Raw genomic sequence first — 16,618 nt, 5'->3', positions numbered from 1 at the left:
ACAATAGAACACTTGTGACATTTAGCTATGGCATTCCAATACTTCCAAATGACAAATTGCACCAGACAAGAAAAGTGTACATGGTACAAAATGGTGCATCGAAAAAAGCAAGATACGGCAACTAAACGGTTTGTTTTGTTTCTCAGTGTCGACCCTTACCCTCATTCCTTCGAAGCGTGACAGGGCCCTCAGGGGCCGGAGGGCACGCAGCGTTCGCAGGGACTTGATGGCGCTCAGCTCCGAGTAGCCCAGAGCATTGGCTACCACACTGACCAGAGACACCTGAGACAGAGAGAACCAGAGTCAGGGAAGACAATCTCACAGAAAGACAGGAGAGAGTGAGCCTAAGAAACTTCTACAGTACATACAGTATATTGCACAGCCATATATTAGATACATAGACATAAAACAATTCATTTCTCAATGGCAGGCATAGCCTTATCCAAGGTCTCAGACACCTGCAACGACTAAACATTGATCAGACCTCCGATCACTTAGTTTGGAGTAAAGCGCCACAAAACATGGGCAGAGGGGCAGAGCCAGCACATTAGCCTATCTTTCAGATCCAGCTGCATTTGAACATTATTTCATCAGGAGCGTATAGACAGGACTAAATGAAAAACTAATTTAGCTAATAAACAAATTGATGTAATAAAAACCTCTGTCAAGTGAGAGTTAACGTTGAATAAAGTCGAAAGTAAATCTCACCTTGTGTGCCAAATATGCTACGAAAACTCGCTAGAGTCCAGGACTCGTTAGTAATACTTTAAACGTGGAAATCGGCAGTCAGTGACTAATCAGAGGCCAACCCTTATGCAAAGAAAATACATTTTTGTTTCATAAGGGAAATTAGCCTCTAAACACTGATGAGTCACCTCCAATGACTAAACACTGATGAGACCCCTCCGATGACTAAACACTGATGAGACCCCTCCGATGACTAAACACTGATGAGACGCCTCCGATGACTAAACACTGATGAGACCCCTCCAATGACTAAACACTGATGAGTCACCTCCGATGACTAAACACTGATGAGACCCCTCCGATGACTAAACACTGATGAGACCCCTCCGATGACTAAACACTGATGAGACACCTCCAATGACTAAACACTGATGAGACCCCTCCGATGACTAAACACTGATGAGACGCCTCCGATGACTAAACACTGATGAGACCCCTCCGATGACTAAACACTGATGAGACACCTCCAATGACTAAACACTGATGAGACGCCTCCAATGACTAAACACTGATGAGTCACCTCCGATGACTAAACACTGATGAGACGCCTCCAATGACTAAACACTGATGAGACCCCTCCGATGACTAAACACTGATGAGACCCCTCCAATGACTAAACACTGATGAGACCCCTCCGATGACTAAACACTGATGAGACCCCTCCGATGACTAAACATGGACCAGGGGACATTTTCACAGACAGACGAGGGAGTCTAAATGCCTTTTGCCAACTTCTAATAAGCTAAAATTATCATGTCACTTCTGACAGAAGCATAATGCTATAATCAAGCAAGCATTTCAATCACTACATTTATTTGCATAATAATTACCTAAAAACGTATACTATACCATCAAATCAAACTTGAAATAATACATACATCTACAATGAGGAAGTCCAGCCAGCACCAGGCATTAGTGAAGTATTTGACAAATCCGTATGCCACCCATTTAAGCAGCATCTCCAGGATGAAGATATAGGTGAAGACTTTGTCAGCGTACTCCAGTACAGTCTTAATGTTCTTCCTCTGCTCTATGTAGATGTCCTCAAACGCCTACAGGGACAAGAAAGATGAGATATTGTCTTGTTTTCCAAAAGTTGCAAGGGCATATTACAGTACATTATATTACATTACAGTCATTTAGCTGATGCTTTTATTCAAAGTGACTTACAATAATTGCATTTATCATAGGAAGTCAGTGTCATACTTCTTGCCAGAACTCACAAGTGCATCTCCTTTCTAAGTGACTAAGGCGCAGATGTACTGCTTGCGAGCACAGCGTAAGTAGTGCCTTGGGCAGTCCGCAAAACCTTGTAGCCCTGAATGGTGCCAATGGATCAGTCAGTGGATGTGTCTAAATTGTGAATGCTCCAGTCCACGTTAAAATCGCAATTTACTGCATTTGAATAATTTCAGGTCTTAATACATCAGGACATATTAAATCAATCCTAGCCAATTTGATTAGTAGGCTATGCACGAATATCAGATTATCAAAACTATTGAATGGGGGGCTACCAAAGCTGAGTGAGAAAGTGGCATCCAGGAGGATGAAACTTGCTGGCCACTGCCACAGACACCATGAACTCCCAGCCAGCAAGCTGGTGCTCTGGGAGCCGACACACGGGCACCGATTAAGAGGACGTCCCACACCAACACACGTGGATGAACTGAGGAGGAACGCAGGAGTGGAGAGTTCTGCAGAACTGGCTGGATGTATGGAAGACCGAGATGATTGGAGACTTCGCTGTCAAGCTCGTCTGAGGACGACCCAATGAATAATACCGGTAATTGCTCCCCCATGTTCATAAAGTTCATTAAACTGTATGTTCAGAATTAACAGGGGATATGGTCATGTGTAGGCTGGTGGGTTATGCGCAACAGGATTACTCCTGCTTTTGAAAGGTGTAGAAATTTCCACCGCGGCATATTAATCAGTCTCTCCCTGCGCAACTCCTCATGTGCGGTCTGTTCGTACATACCATGCCATGTTGTCAGGCGAACATTGCGACAGAATAACGCCAAAAACGGCCGCTAACATGTTAGTACATCTGCCTCTAAGGGCATAATCTAGTGCTGAAGGCAAAGTGCAAGAATAGCAAACCAAAAATACAATAGGTACAATTGGTGCTTAAGGCGGAGGATCATGGTAGTACTGCATATGATTTTACATAAACAAAATCGCTCTCATCCATCCACACACACAGACAGACAGACAGACAGACACACACACACACAGCTCACCAGGGCTCCACTACTGAGCAGAATCATGAAGATGATGAAGGTTTCAAACCAGTTGTGTTCCACTATGATGAAGCATGTTTTCCTTAGATTCCACCACATCTTCCACCTGCCCTTATCTATGTTGACCTGGCAGCACTGGAACCTGCTTACGCAGCCTGTGGAGAAGGAAGACGAGAAAGAGAGAGAGAGAGAGAATGTACTGAGTATTTCCTGCCAATAAATCTTATTGAATTGAAATGATAGAGAAGAAAGAAAGAAAGAAAGAAAGAAAGAAAGAAAGAAAGAAAGAAAGAAAGAAAGAAAGAAAGAAAGAAAGAAAGAAAGAAAGAAAGAAAGAAAGAGGGAGAGAGGACAGCAAGAGATGAGAGAGAGAAAGCAGGAGAGACACAGAGGGCTCAGCGAGAAGATAGAGAGTGTGGTGGAGTGGATGTACAGTAGAGTGTGTTGTCTCTGGCTTCTGCACACTGACTCCTCTTTGCCAAGGTCACAGTGATACAGTGAAAGGCATGTGTTGGGAGTCACACACTTCTCTCTCTTTCTCTGTCTCCTACCCTTTTATCATCCTTCCCAACACCTTCGTCTTTCTTTGTCACTTTTCCTTCGAAACTCTAACCCCCAGGCCCCAATCCCCCCGCCCCATCGTCCCTCTCTCTCTCACCCTCAGTGAAGCAAGCCTCTGGATCCAGGGACTCCTCAGGCTCCAGCTCCACTGACTCTCCCCCGTCCCCAGGGGGCCGGACGTCCACCGTGCTCCCCTCAGAGGAGCTGAGGATCCGGGGCTCTGCTAGCTTCTGCAGGGACGGAGGAGAGTAAGGTTTGTTACCGGTCCATGTCTGGACGAACACAAAGTCCAGTACTCCTCTTCACCTTTGCACAGGAGCCAACCTTCTGAGCCAAGCATGGTTACAGTCATTCTCCATTCACATGTTGTGCCTACTGTCACCTTGATCTGGAGATATGACCTTCACTGTGCGATACAGAAGCTCACAAGAGTTGGACTCTTTGGATCATAACCACCACCATCATCATCATCATCATTACATGCAGCTTCGATCAAAAGTACCTACAGGCCTTGTAAGTTTAAGCTCCAATTGGACGATGTGGGCAACACATGTCACAGGGAAAGTTTGGCTTTGCTGAAATGCTCTGTGGATACGTTTGATATGGCCTCAGTTCGAGGGGGCATGCATATTCCGGTGCATTTTCAATTCAAGCCTGAAATCGGACCAAGCAGAAGGTGTGCCAAAGTATTTTCATGTCCACTGAAAAATGACCCAGGATTGATCAATATTGTTTACTTAATTACTCCCCCAACCCCCGCCCACCTCCAAAAGTCTTCTAAATCAATTCCCCCGCCCACATCCCCAGCCTCACCCCACAAAACACTAAACATTTTCCTCAATGACATGAAAACACATTATTTCCATACCGTTAAAAAGCAGTATCAAAGCTTCTTCGTTTTTTGGTTGTTGTTGAAATAGACGGGTTACCACATTAGCTTACCAGCAAAAACCAGTACTGTGCACTGTTTGTAAGACAGCATGTGATCTGGCATTGTCATATGAAGGATGAGCACTCATGCATACCCCAGAAACCATATAGGGCTGTATAAGACAAGTATGGTGCTCCAATCTTGTGATCTGTGTAAGCCAGGTTAAGTGCTCCAACCTTCTGATCGTTCTAGCGCAGGACGTAACATAGGACAAGCACATACTGTTGGTTGAAAGGTCCTCTTGGGGCTTAATTTAGGTTGAGATCATGTTGGCCTTGAGATGTATTCTTCCATTCATTTATAGCTATAGACTGTGTCCCCTGCAATTTTTTTATTTTTTTTATTTTTTAAGTTGGAGCACTGAGGTGTGCTTTAAAGCTGCATGAGAAGTTTTTTTTTATAGTTAAATAGCTAATAGATTATGAATTGGCCTTAGCAAGACCCAAAAAATATTTTGGGTGTTAAGTCCGCATAAGAACCCTGTGAATTTATTGTTTTAGAATTTCAGTGTACTGGCTAGTATACTGCTAGTATACTGCATTTTTATCAGCAGAGGGGCCACCAATGTGCCGAGTTATCTATGCAGCTTTAAATCAAACGCAAAATATATATATTCGAAATGCAGCGTATATTAAAACATAATCTGCATAAAGGACCGTTTTTTATTATTATTTTTTATTCCCTGCCTGTTTTCATTAGAGAGAAACATGGCGTATGTTCATATTTGGGTCTGAGAAAGATATAGGACAGGAACATGTCATCCTAGACAGTGCAGCAGCCCTGATTGCCGTGGGACCCAGCTAATACGGCATGGGGTTGATGGAAGCATGCTGCTCACAAGATACACACTGTTCCAAGAGGGGGTCTAGTTATCCACGGCCCTGTTATTAACCCGCTCACCCCCCCCCCAAAGTGTGTCTCTCTGTTCCCCCTAATGCCCAACCCTGCCCCTCTCCTCTCTCTGCTCAGGATAAATACTGTATAAAGACTGAGGTTGCTCTCCTGCCCTGTGTTTTTGAAGGCAATAATTTGTGTCTGATTCTGCAGGCGTGTTTGTTATAATTGCTGCACAGGGTTCAGGGCACACAACGGTATGCACCAGCTCAGTTGCTGGGGGGCTCAAATAGAATAACACATAAGATCAAAAAAACATCCGGAGATATAGTGTTTCTCTGTGTAGGCAGACTATCTGCACTGGGTTGTGTGATGCGTGTCCTTTCTGATTAGGGCCCTGTGTTTTTCCTGACCACAGTTCTGTACTACAAGGGACGGCAGGAGGTTTCCTGTTCAGATCGGCAGGCAAAGAAAAACCAAGGACCCTATTTAGGATATGTAAAAGACAAGCGTATTACTGTACAGTATTATCGCGAATCAATTGAGCCTTAGTCTAGAGTCTATGTACCTTATGTGTTATTAAATACTTTTGACACCCAGCAAATTCAAAGCTTGTTCTTGAATCCTACCAACTTCTAATCAAACTGATTCAAAAATATAGCTTTCCTCATTCTGCCATTGATAACGTTCACAGGCAAGGTACAAGTATGCGTCATGTGTATGGATGGGCTATGTTTCAGTCCAATGAATTTTGAACAACTACAGCAAAATTCATCCCTCCATTTGTCTCTCCTCGTCCTCCGACTCCTCTCTTTTTTCATTCTCAAGCTCTCGGTGTTGGATGCCAATCAAGTCTCAAACCAATCAAAACCAAGCAAAGAAATCAATACAAAAACATGTTTGATGAGTTTGTCTGTCAATGGAATAAAGGGTGATGCTGCTCATTCCGTATAGATTTCAACTGTAAAACATTCTGATGCTTGGAGATAGGTCATGGAGGGGAGGGGATATACGGGCAAAGTAAAGAACACAGCATCAAGTGTGCTGCCAAAAGGGGTAGGGAGGGGGTCAATCATCGTGGTTAGTGCTATGGTACAATAAAGTGGTCTTACAATTCTCCTTCTCTCATTGAAAACCTTGAGAGCGTCTGTGACACAGCTGCAATAATAAAAGGGGTGTTAATCAAGGTACGAATCATACAACCACACGTCCAGTCTTTTTCATCGGCCAGAAGGCATATCAGAGCAACAGGTTAGCTACAGAGAAAAGAAAGACTTCGGTTCAGATACACTTCAACAGACAGTCCTGCCACTTGTAATTGTAGAAATTGTTCTGGAGGACCACATCTTCAGAATGCGTGTAAGAGAAAAAAGTACATATGCAGGCACAAACATCCTCACATACGCATGCGCACACACACATACACACACACACACACGCGCACACACACACACAACTAAAAATCCCATCGATCCCTTGGAACAGGTAGGCAATAATTCAGCTGTAACATTCGACTGCACTGTCTGACTCAAATGTAGAGCATGTGGTGCCAGGGCCCCAAATAGACTTCAGCTTGGTATTATACCCCATCGCAAGAAGCTGGCATGGTGCCCACTCAGGCAGGCTGACACCCCTAGGGGTGGCCCAGAAAATTCTTTCAAACTTGAAGGTTGCCTACAGGGCTTATTTACAGTATCAGTAGAGCGTATAATTGCGATAGTCTAGCCTGGTAGACCATCCTGATCTTGCAAGCTCACATTCGGTTTCACTCCAGGAATCAGTCTGGACTCTCTCATATAGCCTACATTTCGGTCTGCATTTTTGATGGAACTGGGACAATCAGCACACTCTGATTTTATAGGTTCATCTACAGTACCATGACTGGCAAATGTTGCAATCCAGACACATGATTTACATAATGTGATTTGCTGTTCTGATTTATTGGAGGTTGATCCAGTCGTCTGCGATTTAATTATAGAAACTCTCGGCATTGAGAATGCCCCAGTGCTACAGGGGCCAGACTGAGGGGGCAACGTCAAGGGCCACCTACTGTAGATGTGACCTTAAAGCAAATTTACCGTCCATCACTTTGTTTGTGAGGTATACATATCTGTGTATCTGTGAGTATTTTTGTATTTGTCTTATTCTCTTTTAATTTCTTTATATTCCTTCTTTTTTTTTTTTGCCTTCTGGTTTCTACTCGGCTCCATTTAAAGTGTAATCAGAACCAATGCTATTTTACCAAGTAATCAGTGATATTTTAGATTTGTTCTGCAAAATCGAACAATCATTATGAATACACAGTGTGGTGTCATATTTATGAGGCTAAATGGGTGATAATTCATCCATGCAAATTCCCACACGCACAACAGACACACACAGATGGAGAGAAACACACATACAGCATCAGTTCACCCAAGGCGTGCTGCTCAACAGGCGTGAATAATAGTCAAGAGTATCCTCTAGCCGGTCCGCTCATTCATCCATGTAACACATGCACACACACACACACACACACACACACACACACACACACACACACACACACACACACACACACACACACACACACACACGCCTGCTGTGATCTACAATCTACAGTACATCTAAAATCTGTACCTGGTACAGTACTTTGGCCAAAGGCATTTCCATCTCATTATTTCTTATGACTATGCAGTCCCTGTACTGTTTTGATGCCCAAGGCTTTGCAACAGTCTGAAAACAATATCCTCAATAGTTAAATACAACAATGATGCGATGCCTACATGAGTCAGCACAAATTCTTACGTCATATTGTCTGTGAAAATAAGATCAGCCTGAGATTCAATAGCCGTCATACAGCACTCTAAAGTGCTCACAAGTATACTACTTAGAAGGAAGCCATTAGAGGGGTGAGCGTTCTCAATAGTATGCTAGTGTGGATGCTCGAATCCAGCAGAGGGCGCCAATCAAAAACAGGAAGTGACAGCTGTGTGGGTCCCTACTTAACGCAGAGGCGTGGGTTCCTGGCACTCCTCCTTACCTCTTTGCTGCCCTCCACGTCGGACGAGTCGCTGCTGTAGTCCTCCGTGTTCGGGTTCTCAAAGTCCGACTCTCCCACGGCGATGGGCACCGTCACCGTCAGACTAGGGTTGTGGATGAAAGACATGTAGTCGCACTCCTCCAGGGGGTACCTCACTGACCCCAGGCTGTCCCCCCCGACCCCCACGCCCACCAGCCCCAGGCCCCCTCCGGGCTTCCCGTTACCCTCCTTAAGGTACCCCCCCCCTCCTCCTCCTCCTTCTCCTCCGCAGGGCTCCTTGGTGATCTCCACCGAGGTGTGGTTGGAGACACAGTTGCCCTTGCCGTTGCTGTGCTGCAGATCGTCCAGGGGCTTGCTCTCCTCGGCCGAGCCCCGCTTGGCGGTGTCCCCGAAGCAGACGCTCTGGAGGAACTGGCGCAGCGCGGCCTTAATGAAGGCGAAGCCGCGCTGGATGCGGCCCACCGCCACCTGCAGGTTGTTCATCTCGCTGTCGTCGTCGGTGGCCGCCAGGTTGTCAGCGCTGAACGAGCTGAGCAGCAGGGCCAGGAAGAGATTCAAGACCTGGGGGTGCACGGAGACAGGGAGGAGAGCGGTCAACGCCTGCCTCAGTTCCCCTGTTGGTTTGGATATTTTACGGTAAATACGGTTAAATCAATATGTGGGACAGGGCAGAGTTTCACGCAGTTTTATGCCGTGTGATGTCGCGGCAGGGCAGGTGTTAGGGATCAGTCAATTCTATGCGCTGTGGTGCAAGTCTGTCCAATGTGTTCACACCTGTCCCAGTAAACCACGAATGGCATATAAAAAGAACCTCAGCGAAATTACAAACCAGTTCACTCGGCCACGCCCACGACAGTCACTCGGCCACACCCACGACAGTCACTCGGCCACGCCCACGACAGTCAAAACTAACACACAAGAGGAGCCCTACCACCAGGGTGATCATCTCTTAGCTCACTCCCCTTGTAGCGCTTCTAGCGTTCATCCTCACACACTGTGTATGTGTATAATGTACTGTAGTAGCACTGCACATTGTATAATGTGAAGTGAACACAGCTTTACAATGTAGGTCTATTCCTATAGGGCCTAGGTTTTTTTCAAAAGCCTCCGGATCTGCCCATTACACTAGAACGCAGTTCCGGATTTCCAGTGCCAAAAGGTGTCTCCGGTCATATCCAAAGGCCTCCGGATTTGAGGTTCCTTTTGGCTGGGGAAACTGCTCAAGGTCCGTTCTAGTGCCTAGAAACCTCCCGTCAGGGCATGCAAAAAATTTGCACGGGTGGTAGAAGCCGCTCCACTGGCTCTGGCATACCTGGTGCCAGGACCCACCAGACGCCACTGCTTAATTCATTCCTTTAGATCCAGACCCCTAAACTTGGAAACCGGGGACCTCATTTCAATGATGCCGAGCATACAAAGACATTAATACGCTACAATCAATAAATACGGTAGCACTATAATGCGGTATGCTATGCATTCGATAATGTCAGAGCTGCTCAGAGTTTAGCGGGACTGGCTCAGAAGAAATGCATTTAGCCTACAGCTTGACCGTAGCTAGCGAGCTAGACAGCTAAAGTAGGAACTGGACTGCCCTTCCCCCTTCCCAATGCTATTTATATTCAAATAAACGTGATGAGTTGTGGGGTGGGGAGGATTCAACCAACGCCAACAGTCACCAACAAATAGCCTACATTTGTCTTCCATGTCCGGTGCGCATTCCCTGCTTTTAAAATAATCTCGAATCCAAGCTCTAATTGTAATCTCTGCCTGCGCTGCTGTGATAACAATATATTATATCTTATTATTACTAGGCTACTGTTCACCTTATTATTTATTTATTTAGGTACGTTATTTGACTGTCTACTATGGTCAGCCATCCGGTCAATGATGGTCAAACTAGGCTAAATGCATTTCTTCTGAGCCTGTCCTGCTAGCAGCTCTGATCAAATGAATAGGCTACCGCATTACAGTGCTACAGTAGGCTATTTATTGATTGTATATTTAATGTCTTTGTATGCAACATTGAAATGAGGTCCCCCGATGATAATAGGCCATTGTAAATGCAAGTGTTCACAATAATATACTCGCTATATTGGCTAATAGTGATTGAGTCCAGTCAAATTGACATTTAAGTGCTTGGCTGCTATTAGGCCTAGCCTATTGATTAACAGATAAATTCACATTAGCCCATTTGTGTCGAAATACAGTAGCCTATCCCACATCAGCATGGATGCGAGTCTCTTAGGATACAGGCTTACCTCAGCCTTATCATTCATTGTAAACTAGGACTGGACTAGCCTACATATTTTTGGAGGGTTACATAGAAACCCAAAATCTGAGTGTGTGGTTATGTTATTTATTTGTTGATACTTTCTCGATGATTCACGGTTTATATATGAAGCGGCATGTCCAGCTGGCTTTCCACAGTTTGCAAGTAGCCTACGCTATTAAATTGATGGTTCCTCCCTGTTTGGGGGATAAACTCGATTCGTTGATTCAAGGCCCTATTAACAGTAGCCTACTGTTGTTTGTCTTGACGAAAATGATAATAGAAGTGTTCGGCTGTTGATATAAACAGTCACGACAGTGCTCACTGCTACTGTATGAGATTAATGTAGAATCGATGGCTCAGTACTCAGGTGATCAGGGACATATACTGTAGTGTCAATGTGTCAGGTTCATGTACTGTAAAACAAGCCAACAGTAGGCCCCAAAGACCAAAATAGTGGACTTAAACTTTAATTTAACAATCCTGAAACACCACATCTTACCTTCCCGTACAAAAGTTACATTTTCACTCTACTGGTTGACAGCCACCTTGGATTTCTGGGTCAAAATTCTGTCATAATGTCAAACTGATGGCAGAATTGGAATCATGTGGTTGACATACATTAATAAGTGTCTTCATAATACATGATTCTAGGTGCTTTGGTTCAAAAGTAAATTTTTCAAGATGGTGCCAGCAGGTATTTTGGATTTGGCCCTCTGGCAAAAAATGATGGGATTTTTGGGAGGGGGCTGGGGGCTATTTTTTTTAAATAAAAGATTCATAAGACTCAAATCAATAATCAACAGACCATCGGATGAGACAGATGGTCTGACCAGCTACCTTTATGTAGTCCTACATTGTGTATTACTACTATGCCACTATTGTGCTGCTATTACAACTACTACTACAAATACCACTACTACTACAGTACTACTACTACTACTACTACTACTACTTCAGTACTACTACCACCACCACTACTACTACTACTACTACTACTACTACTACTACTACTACTACTACTACTACTGGTACTACTACTACTACTTCAGTACTACTAGTACACCTACTACTACTCACCACCAGGTTGCCTATGACCATGACCATCATGAAGACCACGAGGCACATCCCCTGGCCAGCCACCTCCATGCAGTCCCACATGGTCTCGATCCACTCTCCACACAGCACCCGGAACACGATGAGGAAGGAGTGGAAGAAGTCGTGCATGTGCCAGCGCGGCAGCTTGCCGTCTTCTGCGATCTTGCACACGCTCTCTCGGTAGCTCTTCCCGAACAGCTGCATGCCCACCACAGCGAAGATGAAGACGATGATGGCCAGGACCAGGGTAAGGTTACCCAGGGCGCCCACCGAGTTACCGATGATCTTGATCAGCATGTTCAAGGTGGGCCAGGATTTGGCCAGTTTGAAAACTCTCAACTATTGCAAAACAAAAGAAAAGTGAAGGAGTAAGGCCACAGTGTAGCTTTGGGTTTTGTTCCAGTACACTTCTTCAGAGCTTGGGCCATAGGTTTTTCCAGACAAAAGACAATCTAGAAAAATGTGCAATCATTGAAAGCAATCATTGAAGCCTATAGCAGCTGTAAGGTGCATACGGTACACTAACCAATCGGAACGATCTGAGCACAGACAACCCTTCCACGTTAGCCAATCCCAACTCCATCAGACTCAAGCTGACAATGATGCCATCAAATATATTCCAGCCCTCCTGGAAGTAGTAGTAGGGATCAAGAGCGATGATCTTGAAGCACATCTCAGCTGTGAAGATGCCAGTGAACACCTATACACACACACACACACACACACACACACACACACACACACACACACACACACACACACACAGGAGATACACATTCCGGAAGTCCGCATGAAAGAATGTATCGGTTTCTCTTAGACTTAAGCTGCTTCAACGCTTACAGCATAGACTGTACCCACAATGCGGCTTTCTGCAATGCTGAAACAAAAACTATTTCCACAGTCAGAGACACTTACTAGGTTCCCCACGGAAAGAACACCATCAAACTCTTTGGTCATGGGGTAGTGCTCCATGGCCATGAATAGGGTGTTGAGAACTATACAGATGGTGATGGCCAGGTCCACGAACGGGTCCATCACCACCAGGTGGACGATCTCCTTGATCTTCAGCCACAGTGGGCAGCAGTCCCAGATAAGGTAAGTGTTGGCAAACTTGTACCAGCACGGCGGACACTTCTGTCTCGACTCTTCAAGTTCTGGACAGTACACACACACATGCACACGCGTACACACGCACACACACACACACACACAGTAAGAGGATAGTTATTAAATATGGATGACTTACATGTACAATGTAGAAGAAAGATCAATCACAGTTATTGTCATTCTTAGAAAGATAGTGTTTACCATTATTTCATTCTTATTGCGCAATCACCCTGACTATTCAATGACAACCACGGATCCCAATATAGCAGAACACACAGCGGGAAGCAGAAGACGACAACGTCGTCCGTTAAAGAAGAGGAGTGACTGGTGATCAAGGCGTAGGGCTGGGTATCGATTCGAATTTCAAGAATCGATTCGATTCCGATTCACACGGTTCAGAATCGATTATCTCGATTCGATTCAATATCGATTCGGTTGGTGTTACTAAAACCTTTTTTTTTTTAGCTGTAACCTTAATTACAAGACTGCCAAGTAACACAACACATCAATACTAGGGCTGGGTATCGATACTGATTTCCAAAAATGAATGAATGAATTATTGAATGAATTAATGAACTATTCATTCCTTCATTTATTCATTCATTCATTAAATCGATTTTCGAAAGATCGATTTTGGGATTCATGAATCGATTCTGAATCAAACGATTTTTTTTAACCCAGCCCTATAAAAGGCGCCCACCCTCCATGGTGTTGGTGAGGATACTAGCAATGCTCATGGCTCTCTGTCTGGCCCCCGGCTCCTCCAGGTAGTCCATGGATGTCCGGGGAGAGCGCCTCCTCTTCAGCTCCGAGTCTGTGGTCGTCCCCTGAAGAGAGGTTGGAATACATTCTCAGAGTATTATGAGTGGTAGACTATACTATTATTAGTAAGTACGAGTTATACTAGCATTAGTGAGTATTAGTAAAAGTGTGTGTGGAGTCACAATGTATTCCCTGTAGAGCTGAGCGTTTGCCCACACCGTCTCTCGTTCACGCCCACACCCAAACCCACTGAAACTGCCCACACCTATCGGTCTACCCCTACCTCTCTCCCTACTAGGCACCCTACGGTGCGATGAATGACATGACTCAAGTGTGCAAAAGTGGAATGTTTTGAATGTGAATCTTGTGTTGCTGCTTGTAGCCAATAAAAACAAGGCTTGTGGACAGTTACAGTATGTGAACATCTATCTGGCTTGTGGACAGTTACAGTATGTGAACGTCTGTCTGTCTGTGGTTTGATTTGATTTGATTTAGATTTGTTGGTAAATAGGTTGAGAGCCTATATGAACATATATAATGGAGCCACCTCTTTCCCCAAAGGTCTGGAAATGAATGAACTAATATCCCCGGGTCTGGCGACCGCCGCCGCTGCCGCCGGTGCCCGGCCTGTGCGGTACTGTAGCTCACCTCGGGCAGGAGCAGGCCGACGGGCGAGGTTGGCACGGAGGTGCCGCCCACCAGGGAGACCACGCCGTTGCAGTCCACAGCGCAGTGCATCTTGCCGTTGGCAGGCAGGATGATGCGGGGCGCCCCCAGGCTGGTCTGGCTCAGCGTGCTGCCGCGGCGCTCCCCACGTCTCGGCACGAACAGGGAGCCGCGCCGGCTGTCGTTGTCCTCCAGGGTGCTGTGCTCGTCGTCGGCGAAGTCGTTCTCGGAGCCCACGTCACGCGCCCGGCCCCGGAAGCTGAACAGACTGGCGCGGCTGTTCCTCCGCGGGGAGAACAGGGAACCACGGATACTGAGGAGCGACTGAGGGAGGGAGGGAGGGAGGGAGAGAGAGAGGGAGAGAGGGAGGGAGAGAGGGAGGGAGAGAGGGAGGAGAGAGGGAGGGAGGGAGGGAGAGAGGGAGGGAAGGAGGGAGAGGGAGGGAGGGAGGGAGAGTGAGGGGGGGAGAGTGAGAGGGAGGGAGAGAGGGAGGGAGAGAGAGAGAGAGAGGGAGGGAGGAGAGAGGGAGGGAAGGAGGGAGGGAGGGAGAGAGAGAGGGAGGGAGGGAGGAGAGAGGGAGGGAGGGAGGGAGAGAGAGAGAGAGAGAGAGAGAGGGAGGGAGAGAGAGAGAGAGGGAGGGAGGGAGGGAGGAAGGGAGGGAGAGAGGGAGAGAGGGAGGGAGGGAAGGAGAGAGAGACCGAGAGAGAGAGGGAGGGAGGGACAGATAAGGAGAGTGTTGAAAGGGGGAGAGAGAGAGACGGGGAGAGAAAGAGATAGAAATAGAGGAGTAAGTAAGCAGTGAGAAAGCAGTAGTTGTGATGATCATAATGACCCCAATACCGATAACATGAGGATGATGACCACTGACTGATCGATAAGATGATGATGATGATGATGATAACTGGACAGCCTGGAGACTGTGGTGGAGAGGAGGAGGATGAAGGACAAACTGAAGTCTATCCTGGACAACCCCTCCCATCCCCTCTGACGAGCTGTAGAGCCCCACCCCAAGACGGGAAAGACAAGCATAATAGAGGGAGCTCTACAAAGACACGGAATTGACATCGCTGATTGCCGCGGACAGGGCTACGATAATGGAAGTAATATGTCGGGCAAAGTGAAAGGTGTGCAAGTCCAAATTTTCCAAGTAAAGCCCCATTTTCCCCCTGCGCTTCGCATACACTGAATCTAGTCGGTGTACATGCTGTCGAATCATGAAAGAAATGGAACCTTGTTGGGCTGCATTAATCGCCTCTATATACCATTCAGCGCCAGTCCAGATCGGTGGTCTATATGGAAAGAGAGAACGCAATGTTCCCTCCACAGTCTGAGTGATACACGATGGAGCGCGCGATATTGACACAGTCAGACCAGTGGCTCACCATCTCCCCAGTGTCATCGAAGCCATTGAATGCATCATATCATCCGGCAAATTATCCAACGAGCAAGAGGACTGACGGAATATTTCACATCATTTAAAGCAATTGTGTTGTGCAGTGTCTTGGTAAAAATACTGCAACATTGAAGATCGGAATTTGCTCTTTCAGTGTGGTAGCTTATCTTTGGACCAGGAAATGGCTAATATTGAGGCTCTAATTCAGGGAATAATTTCACTGAGAAATGAGTGGGATTCACTGCTTTCTGAAGCTCAAAAATGGAGCCAATGCCATGGAAGTTCCACCTGAGTTTGACCCGAGACACAGACAGAGAAAATGCAAGTGCACTGAAGATGTACAGACGCAGGAGACTTGGATTTGGAAGGATTTGACGGAAAGGCCGCTTGGAAATGGAGCGCACGGCACAGATGGAGACGGGGCACGCAGCACACTGCAGAAACCACGGGTACCCTCGCTGTTTGATACGTTTGACAAAATCCTCAAAGAGATTAACCCAAATTACAGGCAAGCTCAACAGTTAAACAGCTATGTCTCAGAAGTCCCCACCCCTAGGAGCGACAACCCTCTCAGATATTGGAGGACCAATCAAGGCCGCTTTCCTGACCTTGCACAGATGGTAAGTACTTGTCTGCTCCATGCACAAGCACAGACAGCGAGGGACAGTTTAGTACTTGTCTGCTCCATGCACAAGCACAGACAGCGAGGGACAGTTTAGTACTTGTCTGCTCCATGCACAAGCACAGACAGCAACCGACTTTCATGTGAGAAAGCAGAGAAGCTACTGTTCATAAAGAAGAACCTGCCACTTTTCCTGAAGAAGTAGAACATAGGCCTATATTGTCTAAAAGGGCGATTATTCATTTGTTTTGTGGCTTTATCCCTTTGCACATTTCCGTTGTAGCTCAACAGAAAAGACATGTTATAATAGGCTATTCAAGGAAAATATTTGTCAGATAACATTTTATTTTGTAATTTATTTTCAGT

General features: G+C 46.0%; 1 protein-coding gene across 5 annotated transcripts in view; it reads right to left on the bottom strand.

Moving 5' to 3' along the window:
* The window catches only part of scn1lab (sodium channel, voltage-gated, type I like, alpha b), a gene marked incomplete at both ends in the record, with an annotated part of 56,607 nt that overhangs the window by 24,290 nt on the left and 15,699 nt on the right, over positions 1-16,618 (bottom strand). For 2 of the 5 annotated variants that reach the window (XM_084447268.1, XM_084447271.1), the window contains 10 exons: positions 160-282; positions 1,626-1,799; positions 2,988-3,142; positions 3,646-3,778; positions 8,336-8,896; positions 11,685-12,041; positions 12,229-12,402; positions 12,618-12,856; positions 13,510-13,636; positions 14,220-14,561. In XM_084447268.1, the coding sequence (XP_084303394.1) occupies positions 160-282; positions 1,626-1,799; positions 2,988-3,142; positions 3,646-3,778; positions 8,336-8,896; positions 11,685-12,041; positions 12,229-12,402; positions 12,618-12,856; positions 13,510-13,636; positions 14,220-14,561 (2,385 nt within the window). Of the gene's footprint in view, positions 1-159; positions 283-1,625; positions 1,800-2,987; positions 3,143-3,645; positions 3,779-8,335; positions 8,897-11,684; positions 12,042-12,228; positions 12,403-12,617; positions 12,857-13,509; positions 13,660-14,209; positions 14,562-16,618 lie in introns of all 5 variants that reach the window. The other 3 variants (XM_084447267.1, XM_084447269.1, XM_084447270.1) reach the window with 3 other exon arrangements.

This window comes from Borostomias antarcticus, assembly GCF_949987555.1.
Source record: "Borostomias antarcticus genome assembly, chromosome: 12".
NCBI classification, from domain to species: Eukaryota; Metazoa; Chordata; class Actinopteri; order Stomiiformes; family Stomiidae; genus Borostomias; species Borostomias antarcticus.
Note: the sequence above shows the minus strand (reverse complement) of the source record. Positions and strands in the feature narration are given on the sequence as shown.